Source organism: Dermochelys coriacea, chromosome 1 (genome assembly GCF_009764565.3).
Source record: "Dermochelys coriacea isolate rDerCor1 chromosome 1, rDerCor1.pri.v4, whole genome shotgun sequence".
NCBI lineage: Eukaryota > Metazoa > Chordata > Testudines > Dermochelyidae > Dermochelys > Dermochelys coriacea.
Window position 1 is genome coordinate 279,585,908 of NC_050068.2, and position 18,394 is coordinate 279,604,301.

Genomic DNA, 18,394 nt, shown 5'->3' on the forward strand with positions numbered 1-18,394 from the left:
TGTGTTTACACCTGGGTTTGAAGTCCTCAAGTTGCTCACATTGAATGGCATCTTCTATCTATCTTAATTTACAGAAATCTAGTATGTATAAAGGCTGGTAGTAATTTGGGCAATATTTCTACTTAAAAAAATACAATAATTAATTCCATTTACATTACTTAGTGTTAAATAATAATAAAGGAAACAATGACAATAAAGGGAATCTGTGGCATTTTGTCTTCAACGTAACATTTTGACTTGCAGGGAATATCTTTATTAGAAAACTTTTATGCATGACATTTCATGGGAATTAGCTTCTCTGTCTACAAGCCAGCGTTTCTAAGTGAGAACTACTAGTATAGTGCTATTAAAATGTTGTTACTTCTTATTTTAACATGCCTCATTATGAACTTGCCTCACATTTGCTATTGAATTTTAATTAAGAGCCATTATAATTGGTATTACTGAGAACTGTACATGTGAAATCAACTGGAACTATCTAATTGCACTATTATTTTACAGAAGTACGGAGTTGTGTGTTGAAATTCAAGTTTCATCATGGAAGTGTTTAGACTTTGTATTATAGTTCCTGCACGTGATGTTAGGTGTCAGTCATTTTGAGCAGCTATTTATTGTTCACCTCATTAGGTCAGCCTCACTTTTGTGACAGTTGTAAATAAGATCAAGCTAGAGATTTCATTTTTAATCCAGATTTTAATATTTTCCTACAGAGAGGTCAATGAGTGATTCTCAACCGTTTTGCATTTTTGGTTCCTAAAAAAATTTAAATGGAGTTGTGGATCCCTTTGGAAATCTTAGACTTAGTCTGCTGACCCCCAGGAGACTGCAGGCCACAGGGTGAAAAGCACTGTTCTTTGGCAACAACAGCCTTTTGTGGATCCCTTCTATGGACCACAGGTTGAAAACCACTGCCCTAACTCTCAGGTTGTCCAGAACATTCATTGTCAGCACTGATCTCTGAGGTTTTATCTCTCCCCTGACAGCACAACTCCCATATTGTCCACACTGGCCACCGCTCCCTTTAGAGGAGTTTCAAAGTGCTGAACAGCAACCCTAGTATAATAATATTGAGTGGGTTAGCATAATCATATGCTAAACAGTCCCACGGGGCTCTGGGGAGGATCAGGATAAGGAGAACAGCCCTGCACAATATTGCCCCTGTGAAGTAGTTTCCTTGGGATTAGGGAAGAGAGGTCAATGCTGGGGGGAGCCAGCACTTCCATGTCACCACCATTCTGTGCCAGCCAGCCCAGACACACCTGACTGTGCCCCTCTCTAATTGCACCAATGGTGAGGATACCCAGTTGTATCATACCCTCTTTCTAAAATGTTAGATTAACAGAAGAGTCACCCTAGCTTTGGACAGAGGCTAACTAAAGTCCACTTTCATATAATTTCCTTAGCTTGTAACACCTATCTAGGGCAGTAGAAGATAGTTAGTTAATGACATAATAATAAAATATTTGGTTAATGGCATAGAGGTTACACTTATAACATTTGTGGACAATATCAACTTGAAAGGGTTGGAAGAGCTTTAGAGGACAGGATTAGAATTCAAAATTATCTTGACAAATTGTCGAAATGGTCTGAAATACATAGGGTAAAATTCAATAAGGACAAATGCAAACAACTACACTTAGGAAGGAATAATCAGCTGCACAAATACAAAATGGGAAATGACTACCTAGGAAGGGGTACTGCAGAAGGGGATCTGGGGGTTGCAGTGGATCACAAATTAAATATGAGTCAGCAGTGTAATACAATTGCAAAACAACAAATGTCCTTCTGTGATGTATTCGTAGGGGTGTTGTAAGCAAGACATGAGAAGTAATTCTTCCGCTCTGCTCAGCATTGATAAGCCTCAACTGGCATACTGTGTCCTTTGGTAAAGATGTGGACAAATTTGTGTAAGTCCAGAGGAGAGCAACAAACTGAATTAAAGGCCTAGAAAAAATGACCTACAAGGAAAGATTGAAAAAACTGGGTTTGTTTTGTGTGAAGAAGAGAAGACTGAGAGGGGACATAATAACAGTCTTCAAGTACATAAAAGGATGTTATAAAGAGCAGGGTGATAAATTGTTCTCCTTATCTAGGGAAAACTACTTAACCATAAGGCTCATTAGGAACGGGAACAAATTACCTAAGGAGGTTGTGGAAATCTTTGTCATTGGAGGTTTTTAAGAGCAGGTTAGACAAACTCTTGTCAGCGATGCTCTAAATAATACTTCATCCTTCGTCAGTGCAGGGGACTGGACTAGATGACCTATCAAGGTCCCTTCCAATTCTATATTCATATTACAGTTACTCCCACACTAAAGGGAATTTTATTTTTAAATAATATCTAAAAATACTGATTCATTTTGTAATCATTCCAGTGCTTGCAAACCCTTTTAGAGAATATCTGCAAACTACCTCTTACAGTAAAGGCTACTTAATGTCAATTCTCCTTCCCATATTGGTTGCATATGTTGCCAAAAATTAGATAGGAAAGCAAGGAAAGTCCTGTATCTGCCTAAAGATACAAACGAAGTGACACAGTGTATAGCTTTCTCTGACATCTGCCAGTTCCTCCCCAGCTTTCGAGTTAGGGCGGGGAACACTACATTTCTCCCCACCAAGTGTAAGCCCCAGCAGAGGGAAACAGTCTGAGGCTGTTATTAATGTAGCTGAGCACACTCTCTGCTCCTCCCCTAATGATCAGTTGCTTAGCTGGGCAGGGAGGAGGCAGCTGCAGTTGTAGCTTCCTGTAACCAGGGTCCTCTCTGTCCATCCGCATAGCAAGCAGTAGGCTACCCTCTGGAGCCACAGAGCCCTTCCTCTCAGTCACTAATTTGTGGGTTTTACTTAGGATAACTTCACGGCCTCATAAACTACTTTAATGAAGTGTAGAGGATAATTTTTTCTCCAAAAATGGCTTCTAAATTTATAGCTGTTATTACCCTGGTGTTAGGAAAACTACACACAATTTTAGCCATTTCCACATTGTTGTAATGACAAATTATGGATTCATTTGAAAATTATCTGATTCTTTTTGCAAGGAGTTTATACTGTAAAATAAACTAACATATTCTCCAGTGAAAACCCCTTTAATGAGATTCAGAGATTATAAAGCCATCAGCTAGTGTGACCTCCTGTGAAACACAATTTTGGTTCTAGCCTCTTGATTTTGATTTTTTTTAAAACTTGACTTTGAAATAGCCAAGGAATTTTCATTTGAAAATTTGTTGCAGGCCTTACAATCACAGCAGAAGAGTCATGTTATTCATAAATACTGGAAGTTGCTATTTTAGTCATATTAACTTTAGTAATTATATTTACTTTTTATCAAAATTATACATAGTTTATTAATTAACTTGCATCATACATTCATTTTTGTAATCCATTCTAACAAAGTGTGGATCTTTGTCCTCCTCTAGTGGCTGATTCATTTAAGAGGATAAGAGTCTGCTACAGCTATTACCTAAGAAATTACTGCTTTTAGATAGAGTAATAGAGGCTCTGTTTTTAGTTCTGCAGATCCAAGGTTCAAACTCTGTGACATAATTTATAATTTCATATTATATAATATAAAATCATATATATTTTTAAATTACAGGGTTTTGGTTTTCTAAATGGGAAATTCAACTTAAATAAAATTTGCACTTCATGATTTGTAGGCAAAACTATAAAGGAAAAGGAAATTATGTGAGCTTTTAAATATAAATTTAAATCCTTCGAAAAAATTAAATAAATAAAAATCTCTTTAAGATCCCAAATCATGAAGTGAGGTTTTGGTCTTGTGCTGACTCTCTGCCCAAGGATTAATTTCACTCTAGTACAATATTTGACTGAATAATAGATTTTAAAATTACAATTAAAATTATTTATAATCATTTTCCTCCCTCACCTGCTGTGCCTTCCAAGAGCCTCAGGATTATGTGTGATGTCACTGATAGCAATGGCCAGCAGTAAAATAAATTCAGGTTTTGGCCTGTACTGTTCAGTCAAAAGCAGCGTCCAGAGCTGCTCTCCCATAAGTACTGCCACAAGTCTGATGCAACGATAGAGGCTCTTCACTGTTCCAAGGGAGAACATCTCCCTGAGAAGCAGCAGCATAATGCTCAGCTGAGAGCCCAAACCTGACTCCAGTCTGATTACCATATGGCAACTGAGCTCATTGGAATCACACCAGAGATATACTGAACATGCTCAATACTTTCTCTGATATTCCAGGCTGGAGGAAGTCAGTTGTTCAGGGGAAAGACATTGTAAAGGGGCTCTGGAGCCTAAAGATTATGTCTCCATTGCTGGCACTTCAATTCCAGAGTTCAGCCAGGGGTTTGAAAAGAGATCTAACAAGCCCACATTTGCCGCCTGGACCGAAGTTCCCCCCAACTCACATACCGCTGAGCACTGAGGAAGCTCACACTGATGATGGGGAGAGGGGTGATCTCATACTCCAATTATTGGGTAGAACCTGTGCAACGGCAGTGTGGTAGAGAGGAGCACTCCACCCTCTTTGGGAAATTGGAGCAGGAAACCGTTACTAACACCATCCTTACGCACCAAGCAGTTAACTGATGTTTTTTACTGATAGTTTTGGGCTCCTTGGCTTAGCTGGGATTCAGGAAGAGGACACAGATAGGAAGTGGCAGTTATATAACCAGTTTCCTACGAGTAGCTGCAAAACTCCCTGCAGCAGGGGATAGTGTGTGCTGAGAGGGAAGCTTAGATGATTTTGGTTGAAAAGTGTTGTCAGATGTCACTGTGTTAACTACAGATATAGGAGAAATACAGAAACTTGAGGCAGTTGTAGGGCCAGATTTTCAAAAATGGACTCTTCTTATGGATGCAAAATAATTTAGGGAACTTAGGTATCTAAGCAGCTGATTTCATCTATAAACTCTGACCTTTGGGTATCTAAAAAACTTGCATTGTCACCTGAAAGTTGTCACCTGAAAGTTGTCATTTAGGAAATTAAACAGTTCCATAGAACTGAAGACATAAATTTCGAAAGGACTGTGGCATAAGTAGTTTGTGTTCTTCACTGCTGGACAACTTGATTCAAATCAAAATTAGATTATCAGGACAAAGGGGTGTGCAGGTCTTAATCAGTCTTTCTCCTCTTCTACTAGAACCAAATCCTTAAACTCTCACTCACTAGCATCTAACTGCAAGAGTGGTCTCATTGATTACAGCAGAGCAGTTTACAGAGTAAGAGGATACTCACTAGGAGCACAAGTAACAGAATCAGACCCTTCATGGTTTGGGAACCCCAAAGTTTATTTCTTAAAAAAAACAGAGTAATTCTCTCACCTTTATCTCTGCTTCATTGTGCCACAGTTTTTCAAGATCACTATGTGAAGGGCTACTAAGGCAAAGAAGCGTTGTTGGGGGATCTCTGAATCACATAGGCTGCAAGAATAAAGGACAAGGGAGCAAAATCAATATTATACCTCTACATTTGCTTTCTTATGAGGTGTTGTCAGCAAATTTTAATGTTACATTATCATAGTCCTCATGTTTCCGTTACTGCTGAGAACCTGCCTTCTGTGCTCCTCTCAGTGGGAGGCAGACAGAAATACTTTGGTTAATAAGAAACGGGTTTTAGAGGGGCTACGTGATAAATTCTGTGCCTCTGAAATATCCTATTATTCCTTTCACCTGTGCAAAAGGATTTTTTTGTGTGCTTGATCAAATTATTTAATATGGGTGAAATGTAAAGCTAGCATTTTCCTGGTATTTTAATTGATTTAAAATGTATATAATCTGTACGATATTCAATACCCTTATATTAAATGTGATGTTACACTCTTTGTTTTAAAAGCTGCAAAAGCCAAATTCTTACTGGGGATTGACATGTTCCACAGTCTTTGAAGTCCAGGGGAGATGGCAGGTGCAGAATTTGGATCTATAGCTGGCCAACTTTGTAATGATTCACATATAGTTTATAAATTATCACAATGCTTCTCCAATGAATTGTGTCAAAACATGTAACAATATTGTGTAATAGATGTCTGCTCTCTGGTTTATTTCTATATGCAATCCAGAAATGTTGAAAATTAAAATACAAAAGTATTTCCTTTACATGTTAGGCATTATCAAAGGAGTCCTAGAACAGAAAGAGAAAAAAGTTTGGGATAGAGAAAGGAATATGTTTAAAAAAGGCAAGGAACTGCTTTTACTTAGGCTTAAATACTTTAACAAGGTTATCGGTATAAATGAGGAGAGTTATTGTGCTGCATTATTGTTGCATTTAGCCTTGGAAGCATAAGTGCATTTCTGCTGTCCCGGGTACTGCCACCTACTTAACACTTTATGATGCACTTTTAGGCATGAACTTCTGGAAGAAGCTCGGAGAAAGGGATTGCCTTTTGCACAGTGGGACGGGCCTACAGTGGTTGCGTGGCTGGAGGTAAGTGTTAAGAGGAGGACTTGGAAACATGGATCTTATTCACAGAACTTCTGTATTTATGTTACCCTCCCAAACTCTGAGAGACAGTATTTGGAAAGAAGGTTTGAATGTTTCCTTTTCTTACTTTCCATTAGCTGTAGCATCATTGCCAGGTGCAGGTGGATAAAGTGTGAGGGGCTGAGACAGAAACTGCTGAGAGGGAGATAGAGGCAAGATGGAAAGAATGGGGGCAAAAAAGGTTTATTACTTCTGGAGAATGCTACCCTAGAGAAACTGCAGTTGAACACTGGGTTCCTGAGTCTCAATATTCCTCTGCTGTCAGCAAATGTCTAGGAAACCCACTGGATGAGTGTATCTGTCTCTCTTATTTCCCCCAGTGGCAGATATGTGTAGACTGTAGATGATCATACCCTCACAAATAGTATGTGGTCATATAATTTAAAGACTTTTTATAATGCATAAGTACAAGGAGGGTAAATTAAGGCAACCTTAATATTGGCAATTCCTAAATTTTCATTGCTTGACTGTCATCTTAGTGTTCTTTAAACATAGCTAATTGGTGTGTAATATATGTATGTATAGCTTGGATAAATCTTAAGAACTGTGAGGTTCCTTAACCAATGCTTAACCAAGTGTCTCAATCTTGATCTGCATGCTCCTTGCTTGGAACAAATGGGTATATGCTTCTCAGAGACACTATTTGTGTCACACCAAGTGGTTGTTTCTGATGTAGATAAATGTCTGCTACAGAGCTGATTAAGACCTGCACACTCCTTTTTACCCATTAATGTAATTTAAATTTGAATCAAGTTCCACAGAAGTAAAGAACTCAAACTTAGGCCACTTTCTCCTTTCCAAATTGCTGTCTTCTGTTCTAAGGAACTGTTTAAGTTCAAACTAAGTGGAATGTTTGGCTTGGAGAGAGTCTGAAAAGGAGAAAAATATAATTTATTTAAAGAGTACATGTATAGAAAACATAAGAGAAGATGCATTATGAAGCTATGCATAATTTTTTCATAGTCCTTTGGTTAAGATCAGTTGTGCTGGCAGTTCTATATCTGGGGCCTGGACTCAATCTGCGTACATGTCCCTATTAAACTTCACACAGCAATTTAATCTGGGTTTAGATAGTGCTTTAAGACTCAGTCCTGTATGTGTGGTGTGGGGGACTTCAAGGTGGGGACTGTGCATCAAAGCGAGACCCAATCTCTCCCTAAGCTTCCTGATATACCATATTTCAGCACAGCCTGCTCCCCACAATGCTCTTTCATAGACCAGTGTATGGTGGAGAGACAGGGATCCATTTCCTCCCAAACTCTCCCCATCCTCTTTCTAGCACTCTGCTCCTCAGGGAGCATATGGAGGATCTGACTGAACTCCCTGGGGCATTGGAACTGTGATGGTAGCTGCCCATTATGTGGGCCATCTGAGGTATGAGCTATTTGCCGTCCCCCCACCCTTTGTGAACCTGTCCCAGTCTGGCTTTTCAGAATGTCTTCATTTTAAAAAACAATGAGCGATATGGCATTTTAAAAAACAATGAGCGATATAGCTTTTTAAAATCACTGAACTGCAGCCAGAAGAGTTAATACTCTTGAAGTGTGGTTTAGGCCTCCATATTGCTGAGAATTTTTATTAATCCTCAACAAGGTTTAGTGCTAAGTAACTGGTCCCCCGACAGACTATGATGATGAGCAAGTTACAGTGGTACCAGTGACGAGCCATCAGAAAATTTCACTCCTACTACGGAAAAGGATAGAATGAAACTCAGTGACATCCAAGAGTAAAGTCTGTGTCTGTCTATTTTTGTGCAAAATTTCCAGTTTTTACTTGTTGATTTTTAATATGGTAAAAATAGGAACTTTCATAAGATTTGAGAACAGTTCAGTGATATTTTCATTCATTTTGAGAAATCCTGCATTAGTGGATGTTGTGATTCTTGACAGAATATCATAGTAGGTCTACATCTGAAGCAAATCCTGGAGGGAGAGGAGGAATCTTGCCATTTTGCTTTTTCATATTGCCTATTCTAATGGAACATGCCAAGTAATCCTTACAGATAGCTGCCTCCCTGGATCATCCTTTGAAGCATCGGCAGTTTTAATGGCATATAGGTATTGTAGTTCAGGGCACTACAGATTGGTACCCGGGACAACACTGCCCAAAAGGATGCAAAAGGGCACTCCATCAGCCTCGGGGAGTTGGAGGAAATTCCAAAAGGATAAGATGTTGTACCCAAGTCTGCACCTGTGGAAAAATAAGTTCTCTCCATACTGAGCATTTTTAACTATTTGTAGATCCTGGGGTTCCCCCCGCCCCCCATCGTATGAAATTTATCACACGATACAAATTTCCAACTTGATGATTTAGGTCTAATGTTGAGTATTTCATTGCACTGTAGGGGATTGTTAAATCAGACACACTTCTACCTGCCCAGGTGCGTGTGGATTAACTGATGCCATGTTTTAAAAAGTTTCCATGCCTACAGTTTCTCTCTTGGTAAAACAGCTTCTAACATCCAAAGACACTAGAGAGGATTTAAACTATATTTTCAAAATTATATGTTAATTTTGAATGTTCAATTCGAGACACATAGAACATGATTTTTCAAAGGTGTGGATCCTGTGAAGCTCCCATTTACATCAGATAGAGCTACACATGCTTAGCACCTGTGAAAACATTTCTAGTTCAAACAGGAATTGTTCTAGGGCAAGCAGGAATTATTTTAGGGAATTTCTATGGCCTGTTTTAGGCAAGAGATCAGACTAATTCACAGTGGACACTTCTGGCCTTGGAATCTATTAATCTATGAAAATCAAGACCTGGTATCCTGAACTGGACACCCAAAATTAGTGAACACTCTTGAAAATGTAAGCCTTAATTGGTACGGTATTATGGGTGCTCAGCTGGCATTCAGTTCCATGCTGATGGGTGTGATATAGGAAACAGAATAAAAATTAATGTTTGTACACTACCAGTAGCTAACCCTTCAATTTGACACGTGCTTTCTGATACCTTATATTTGAAAAGTACATCATATTTTATTTTAATATAGAAAAGTGTACTAAATATCTATCATGAAATAAGTGTGTGTACACACACATTGGTAGAAGTAAAAAGTCCTTGAATGTCCTGTAAGGGAATGAACAAAGCATAGTTGTCAGGTTTTAGTTGTTGTTTTTTTTAAACTTTGGAACAAATTTGGAAACATGGGAGTCTATGATGAGACTGGTAAATATGTGCATGCAAAATATGTTGCCTAGGGAATACCTGAATTTGCATATGCAAAAGGACCTTTGCACACATGAATTGGTGAGTATTTGTAGCCTCTTACAAATTATGTACTATGGAAAGTTAAGCTCATGCATATTTTCAGGACCAGGGCTTTAGTGTGTGTATAATTTCTGTGGCATAATTTAGGTATTTTTCAAAATTTGGCCTTTCGGTTCATTTCTGAAAACACGTGCAATATGCAAACTAGATATCATTAACTTGGGTTTGAATAGAGACTGGGAGTGGTTGGGTCATTCCACATATTGAATCTATTTCCTTAAGTTAAATATCCTCACACCTTCTTGTCAACTGTCTAAATGGGCCATCTTGATTATCACTACAAAAGTTTTTTTCTCCTGCTGATAATAGCTCATCTTAACTAATTAGCTTCTCACAGTTTGTATGGTAACATCCAACTTATCTGTATGTATCTATATGTCTTACTATATGTTCCATTCTATGCATCCGATGAAGTGGGCTGTAGCCCACGAAAGCTTATGCTCTAATAAATTTATTAGTCTCTAATGTGCCACAAGTACTCCTGTTCTTCATGCAATAACAGGGACTTTAATGAACAATGGCTGTCATTAGCCTTCAATAATTAATCATATGGTATTTTGGGGGGGGGCGGGGTGTTTATAGAAATGATGTAAAACATTAGAAAAGAAAACATTTGACCAATTGAAAACAAACCATGCCCCCATTATAAAAAGCTATAGTGGGCCTCAATTTTTAATGTCCAACGTGTGACACCTTAATGAGGCCTGATTTTCAGAAAGTGCTGAGCATCTGTGCTCTGCAATCAGGCCCCTTAAACTTTCTCAAGTTGGGCACCCAAAATCACTAGTCACTTCTGAAAATGTTGACAACTTATGTCTTTTGGTCCTGCTTCTGCATTAGAATTGAATGTATTGCATACTGTGACTAGGAGCTGCCTGGTTTGGGGGGAGTTGGAGAGACAGTGTTTTGTGGCGTTCACATATGTATATATTGAAGATGGAATTCTTTCCTGTGGATGAGAAGATCTGGGTGTTTTTGCAATCATAATAAGGTGACACAGTAGGCAGTGTGTTTTTACGTACCTAGAAGAATGCAAAACAGTTGAGCACAGTTCAGTCGTATGGTCAGTCTCTGCTCATAAAAGGGTGAGGAAAAGAATAATAGGAATGTTGCAGGCAGGGATTGTGAGTGGCTCTGAAAACACTTTGCATATGTCTACACTCAGAGCTGGAGATGTAAATTCCAGCTCAAGGAAACATACCTGTGCTAGCACTCATTGATCTAGCACACTCAAAATAGGGTGTAGCAGCCATGGCTCAAGGGGCTAACCACCCTGAGCACAACCCATCCAAGATGCTAGGTAAGTATTCAGGGCAGCTAGCCCTATCCATGGCTCACGCTGTTGTGGGTATACTCAATGTAAAAGCACAGTAGCTCTCATTGAGCTAGTGCGAGTATGTCTTCTCAAGCTGGAAGTGTAGACATACCCTAAGAAACATGCCTGTATTCGACATTCCTGCTATGGTTATGGAACACTAGAGAGCTAACATAAAATCTCCAGTCATGCCCAGATCCAGAATTCCAAAGCCATTTCACAGCGTCAAAATCACTTTTCGATCACACTTATTGCCTGTGCAATGCCTGAATCTGCATGCACAAAAGGGCCTTTCACAAACTGGTGATTTGAATGCTTGAGCATTGCCATAGTAATTCACATAGCAGATGTCTTAATAACTAAATCATATATGAAATCTCAGAAATTGAGTTCTCGTGTCTTAAACTGGTGACTTTTTTTTCAACAGCTGTGGTTGGGAATGCCTGCATGGTATGTTGCTGCTTGCCGTGCAAATGTGAAGAGTGGAGCCATAATGTCTGCTTTGTCTGATACTGAGATTCAGAGAGAAATTGGAATCAGCAACCCTCTCCATCGCTTAAAGCTCCGACTAGCAATCCAGGAGATGGTATCACTTACAAGTCCATCAGCTCCTCCTACTTCTAGAACAGTGAGTCACATTCAGCTAACTTTCTTTCTCACACTTAACACCATGTCAGAATCCAGAGAAAAAGTTGTGTAGTCCAAACCAAATCAAAATCAATCTGAATTGTCCTGAAGAGAGTGGAAATGCCTTTTCTTGCTTGTTGATCACTGATAATTTCCTGTAATAAATATTTTTTTTTAACTTTGTGCTTCTATTTAACCTTGAAATTACCTCAGTGATCGATATGAGAGAAGGGCAAACCTCAAAATTCTCACATGTACTATGCATAGATACCTAATGTTTGGAAACTTACTTGCACTTTTGCAGGTATTTTATTTCCCCCCTTTCTCCAAGTCACATCCTTGCCCCAAATGAACCAGATACTTTTCCTGCCCTGGCTCTTTCCTCCCACAGAACTCTCTTGACACTCTCTCTTTCTACCTTTTTCAGTTAGCCACCAGCCTGGATCTGCTGTATTCTCCTGCTTATCTTTCCTCCCTAAGAGAAGCAGCAAGAGCATGTGGCTATGTAGTGAGAAGAGGGAAGAGAATAGAGAGTGTTTTACTTTCTGTGTATAATGGTGTGGGTGATGGGAGGAGAGAGAGAAGGCAGGAGAAGAGTGCATCTAGGAGAGAGAATGAAAGTGATGGGAAGAAGCATGTATGAAAGAGAAAGGTGAGAAGTGGAAGTGTATTTGAGAGGGTGAGAATCCTGTGTGTGTGTTATGATAAGAGTGTGTGTGGAGGTGGGGAGACAGAACAAAGGGGCTATGCTGGTGAGGAAAGATATAAAGAGTGGGAGTTAGGAAGGGAGAGAATCATGAGACAGATGGTGAAGGCTAAGAAATAGATGACTGGAAGTAAGGTGAGAAAGCTGGACTAGAAAGAGATATTGGAGGTCAGAGAAAGAGAAAAGGGGCTTGGACAGATGGGAATTGTGCAGAAGAGGTGAAGGGAAAAGTCTGAGAAGTGGAGACCCTGAAGGAAAAAAGGGTAGAAAGAAAGTCAAGAGAGGAAAACAGTAGGCAGCAGGAAAAAAAAGATGAAGCAAATGAATCAAAGTGAAAGAAAAGGAGAGAAAAGAAAAGTGGAAAAGAAATGGAAAAATCTAAGACAACGCTCAAATTTAAGGATAGTACATTATATTAAGAGTGGTTATCTCCCTATGTTGTATAGTATTTTCCTGTCAGAAAAGGAGAAGCTGATTGAAAATTAAGGAGCCCCAGGGCAGCATGCTGCCTGGGAAGAGGGGGGACATTAGAATACTAACACTTTCACTTCTCCATTTGGATACTGAGCCTTGGTTTGGATCAGCATCCAAAAGTCTGGATGCTTATTCAAACCCCTGTATACAAACCTCTTGAGTCTGCAAAGTAAGTTTTGACATTTCTAGAGACTAAGCTACTTTGTAGCCTCTGGTACATGTTAATTTTAGTGAGCTGCAAATATAAGCCCAGTTGTTTTTTTTATCTAAAATGTTTCAGGTCTATAAGTGGAAGTGGGCTGAAATATGGGGACAGAGTTAAGGTGATTTTCAAGTGTGCAGTGTAATATATTACACTTGTTTTTTCATTGAAGAGATTGTTTGAACAGTGAGGATATATGAATATTTCTCTACCTTCGCTTAACTTCCATATTCTTAACTTCTTAATTTCCATATTTTAAATGCTCAGTGATAATGAACCGTGTTGCACATAAATTTTAAATTTATTGCTGAGTAACGTAATATAAGGAAACAATGGCAGACAGATCTGAACAGATGAATTTTATCTGTCATAGTGAAATGTATCTTGAACAAACAATAGTAGTAAGTCGCTGCATGATCAGGTGGCTATAAGACTATTTACAGCACTGTTCAAGTTTGTGCTGTCATGAGGTCATACAATTCTGCATCACTTGATCCGTACAATCAGTTTTTTCTATAGTGTACCTATCCTGGTGGTTTTTGATCCATATGAACTAATATTTAAACATCTTTTAGAGCTTTATGTATGCATTCAAAAATAGTTAGCTATTTCAGTAGCTGCTAAGGGCCAAATTCTGTTACTCTTACTGTGAGGAGGACCTTATTCCTCCAGTGAGCTGATTTCTGCTACTCAAAGTGCTCCTCCTCCTGGAAGTGGTACTACCGAAGGTACTACTATCAGTAACCTGGCCCTAAGAATCTGGCATATGTACTCAAAATCTGATGGCTTTCCTCATTCAAGGATGAATCTTGCTCTCATTGAAGACAATAGCCAAAAAACATAATAACTTAGGGTAAATATTCAAACAAACACACCTAAGTACCATTTTCAAAAGTGGCTTAGGCACTGAGAAGTCTGAGTTTCATTGAAAGTCAAATTTTACCGTAAACATCTCAGTTTCTCTATTCCCATTGCTGAGGCACCTTTAAAAGCTATAGTTACACAGCTCAAGAAAAGCATTGATGTTTACCAGATGAGCTGTCACATATTCAGGCTAGAAATATTAGGATAGATTGTGCCTTTTGCACTTAGCCCTGAGGGATGGGTGGCACACAGCTGCACCGTGAGTCATAAGTCCCCTGTCCTCTCTCTTTCTCAAGAAGGAAGTTAATTTACTGCAGCCTTTGCCCTTTTGTGCTCAGCCAGCTCTTGCACCCCCTTACTTCCCTGCTTGGTCACCCAGGGGCAAGTCAGAATCTAACCCTTATTAAAAACAATGGAATGAGGGGGAAAAGAGAACATTTTTAAAAGAAATTCTTCAAAAATGTTTGACATACAGAACTGTGGGAAAAGGGATCTTTTGTTATACTACAATGCAACTACAGTATGTGTGCAGAACGTTTAGGCTGCAAATTCATCACCAAATGAGAACTCTCCTCAGGATTCAGTTACCACATAAAAGCTTACATCCACTTTTTGTGTGATATACTTACTTTAACTGTTATTCTTTCCTTTTTAATGGTATTCAGAGAATTTCCACCACATTAGGAGTAAGACATTTCATCTACCAGTTCTGGTTAATAAATAGGCATCTGTTAAGATCTTAGTGAAGAAAGATGTAAAGCAAGTTGTCTAAAGTTCTCTCTAGTTGCAGCTCGATTGAGGCAAGAACATGGTTGTGCTGATTGTGATGCTATACGCTGTTAACTTACAGTGGTGCTGCCTTTCTTCTTTAACACTGCTTACCTAATGTGGATTCTACCTGCTTCCCTGTGGGCCTTGTTAACAGCCCTCAGGCAATGTTTGGGTGACCCATGAAGAAATGGAAAATCTTGCAGCTCCAGCCAAAATGGTTAGTCTGTCCAATTTTATTTAAACAGTGATATTTGTTTTAATGCCAAGAACACAACTGAAGTATATGTAGTTGTTACAATTGTTGCATCACCTGTAGACTGTTTCTGAAATATGCAGTTAGAAAAAACGTGATAACAGTTCCCTAAAAAATAAAATACCAAATGTATTACAGTCACAGAGACCATATTAACTTGCATACAGTACTGAAGTTTCACTGTACAGCTGTAGTTCTGTTTTCTGAAACATTAATTTGAATAGGAGGACTTGTGGCAGCTTAGAGACTAACAAATTTATTTGAGCATAAGCTTTAGTGAGCTACAGCCCAGTTCATCGGATGCAACAATGCAAAATGAGTCTCTAAGGTGCCACAAGTCCTCCTTTTCTTTTTGCGGATACAGACTAACATGGCTGCTACTCTGAAACCCGTCATTAATTTGAATGTCACACTGTGTTGAATATGAAGGAAGAGTGTTTAATATAAAGGAACACTGTCAATTTGAAATCTAGTCTGTGAAAAATGAGTCTATAGCAGTTTCAGTACTGCACCTGCCCATAAGCCTCCTTGCAAGTATCACTTTAAATAGAAGTTTGCAATAATGATGACACTGAGAGATGTTAATCTAGAGGAAGCCTAAAGAGTATGTAATCGGGACAAAAATGCTTTAGCTAGAATTCTCTCTTTGAAAACCAGACCATGTTGTTCACATTTCTGGGACTTAGGGAGACTATTGTGCCATTGTGTTTTTGGCAAACATCCTACTGATTTTCGTAAGAGACTTAAAATATATGGCAATATGTATCCCCCAGTCAATGACTATGATTTTTTTCATTCCCCCAAACCTCAGGGTTAGAATTATATTTTTGTTTTCAAAGGTAAGGTTTTTCTATGCCAGCATGAGACCTTGCTTGTAAGCCATTAACTAAGCTTAAAAAAAAAAAGATGTATGAAACCTTATCCTCAGTTCAGAATAATTTATGGTTAGCCCAGCCCATAAATGGCAAGGGAAGTGCTAAATCTACAGTTTAATGCAGCAAAGGTAGATTTGCTATACATTTTCATTTGCTATAATGTTTTACATATTCACTATAAATTTCAGGGAGCAATTTCCTTGCCAATTATTTTTTTACAACCGAGCTGCCTCTGAGCTTTATCATTATTGGTAAAAAAAAAAAAACACTAACACAATAACAACACGTTTAGCACCAACAAACAGAGCTAGCCCTGGAAAATTGATCAGGAAAAAACAACATACTTTTGGTAAAGAAAGTGGGTAGCTTTGTGCAATGTATTATACGAAATGTTACTGTTAACAGAATTGAATGAAGCTGTTACTTTGCCCTTTGAGTATGTGCAAGTCAAGCACAAGAGCTTTACAATTATTCACAGTTCTGAATCAGGGCAAAATTTCAACCATTCTGCCTGTAAACATAGCTTTACATTAAGAATGTTTTGAGACTTTGCTGGACAAAACAGTGGGTTACCCCTAATTTACAATATTTTAAGGCAAAATGGCAACATTTTGGCAACAAGCTGCTTTTGTGAAAACCACCAAGGGAGTTTGAGATGAAATTGTAAAATTTCACAAAACTATGAAGATTTTTTATATCTTTAATATTTTCTTGATTTGTCAGCACTAAGAAGTTTTTTTACTCAACCTTAATTATAATGGTGTTACTTTTGTAGCATAGCTAAGCAGTTTGCCATTGACACTAGGTAAAATGCATTATCAGCATATTAAGTTGTACATTTTTCTTTGTACTAGAATTATTAACATTTGCATTATAATCACCTTTTGCTTCTTGACTTGTGTTTGTTGTATTTTTTACCTGCTTTTCTAATGGCTCCTTGCTGATAATACAGAAGGAATCTGAGGAAGGCAGCTGGGCCCAGGTATGAATCTTTTGACTTTATACTTCTGGGGTGGAAGACTACTAATAATTTAACTAACATAGTAATAGAAAACCTTGTAACATTTTATCAGCTATTGTATGAGTCTAATGCTGTGATTTCTTCCTACTAATTTAAGTATAATGAATATCTTTTACATTTTTAATTCAAAGAAAATCTTTTCTAGACAGGTTTGTTACATAAAACATAAATACCATATTTGCAGCAAATATTTTCCTCCATATAAATTGCTACGATCTTTTGTAACCAGATATTTTAAGGAGACTCAACATAATCCTTTATTTTGTGCATATACACTTTTCACACATATCCATTATATGCACTAGTATGATTTGCTTTTGCCCCTTGGGATGATGAGGAAGTAAAACACAACACACTAGTAAGTAGATTAATGGCAGTGGCTGCAAATGCCTTGTTACCCTGCAGTCCCTAATGCTCATAAAGAATAAGGGTGTCTGCTATATGACTTCGACACCAGCAAGATGCAGCTCCCAACTTTACTGGTATTGGTTAGAACATATTTGCTCATGGGGGATGGGGGATGTACATGCAGGCCTGCTGACAGGGGAGGGCAAAGGGGGCAATTGCCCAGCAATTTGGGTAGTGGCAGCCAGGAGCCCCAGGCCTTGTTAAGTTGCCTGGGCAGGCCACAGGGCTCCTAGGCACGTGCAGGATGGTACTGGCAGTGGCAAAGGCAGACAGGCAGGCATGTGGAAGCCCTGGCCATGTCAGAAGAACATGCTCAGCAACTCACTGGGCACCAGCAGTGCAGTCGGCAGCAGCTCAGGACCGGTATGTGTTCTGCCCTTGGGCCCGGAATTGCTGTCGGTGGGCCTGTGTACATGTTCTCAGTAGTAAGGCCCTGTATGCCTCATGTCCTTCCCACACTGTCCTTAGCATAACTTTTCCTAAACACATGCCCAAGTTTGGGGCAATTAGGTCATAACAAACTGTGTTTATGTGCTGCTTATCCAAATGGGATATTAATGTCAAGCTACTGTGAAAGGTCCAGGCACGGTCGCTGTTCCTACTGGCAATGTTTTTCAAACCCTGCCAGCACAAAAAAGAGACCTCTCTTGTTCTAGCCACCAGTGTCCACCATAGTGGAAGGTCATCCAAGTCACAGAAACAGCATGCTCCCACTTCATGACGAAACAAGCAGGGGACTATGTGGGAGAAAGGATGATAGATCAGCTGGAGACATCCTGACACCATCCGTGGTTGGTTCATAGTAAACTTGGATCCTCATTTATATGTATGTGCAGCAGGGATAATTGATGGTACAATCAAGTCCCTGCACAATTTTTATATACATTTTTGGAGGCTCTTTGTGTGTTGTCGTTTATAGAATAGGGGATCAGATTTTTAAAGGTATTTAGGCACTTAACTCCCAATGATTTCAATGGGAGTTTGGTGCCTAAATATCTCTAAAAATCTGGACCTAGATGCTCTGCATATAAAGTCTCTACAACAGGGATCGGCAACCTTTGGCACACGGGCCATCAGGGAAATCTGCTGGTGGGCCAAGACAGTTTGTTTACCTGCAGCGTCCACAGGTTCGGCCAATCACAGCTCCCACT

The 18,394-nt window shown here is 39.0% G+C and overlaps 1 protein-coding gene across 1 annotated transcript in view; it reads left to right on the forward strand.

Moving 5' to 3' along the window:
* PPFIA2 (PTPRF interacting protein alpha 2) overlaps positions 1–18,394 on the forward strand; it is a 617,899-nt gene that overhangs the window by 576,633 nt on the left and 22,872 nt on the right. Inside the window, 4 exon segments of the mRNA XM_043492739.1 lie at positions 6,313–6,394; positions 11,470–11,670; positions 14,841–14,903; positions 16,767–16,796. Coding sequence (XP_043348674.1) covers positions 6,313–6,394; positions 11,470–11,670; positions 14,841–14,903; positions 16,767–16,796 — 376 coding nt within the window.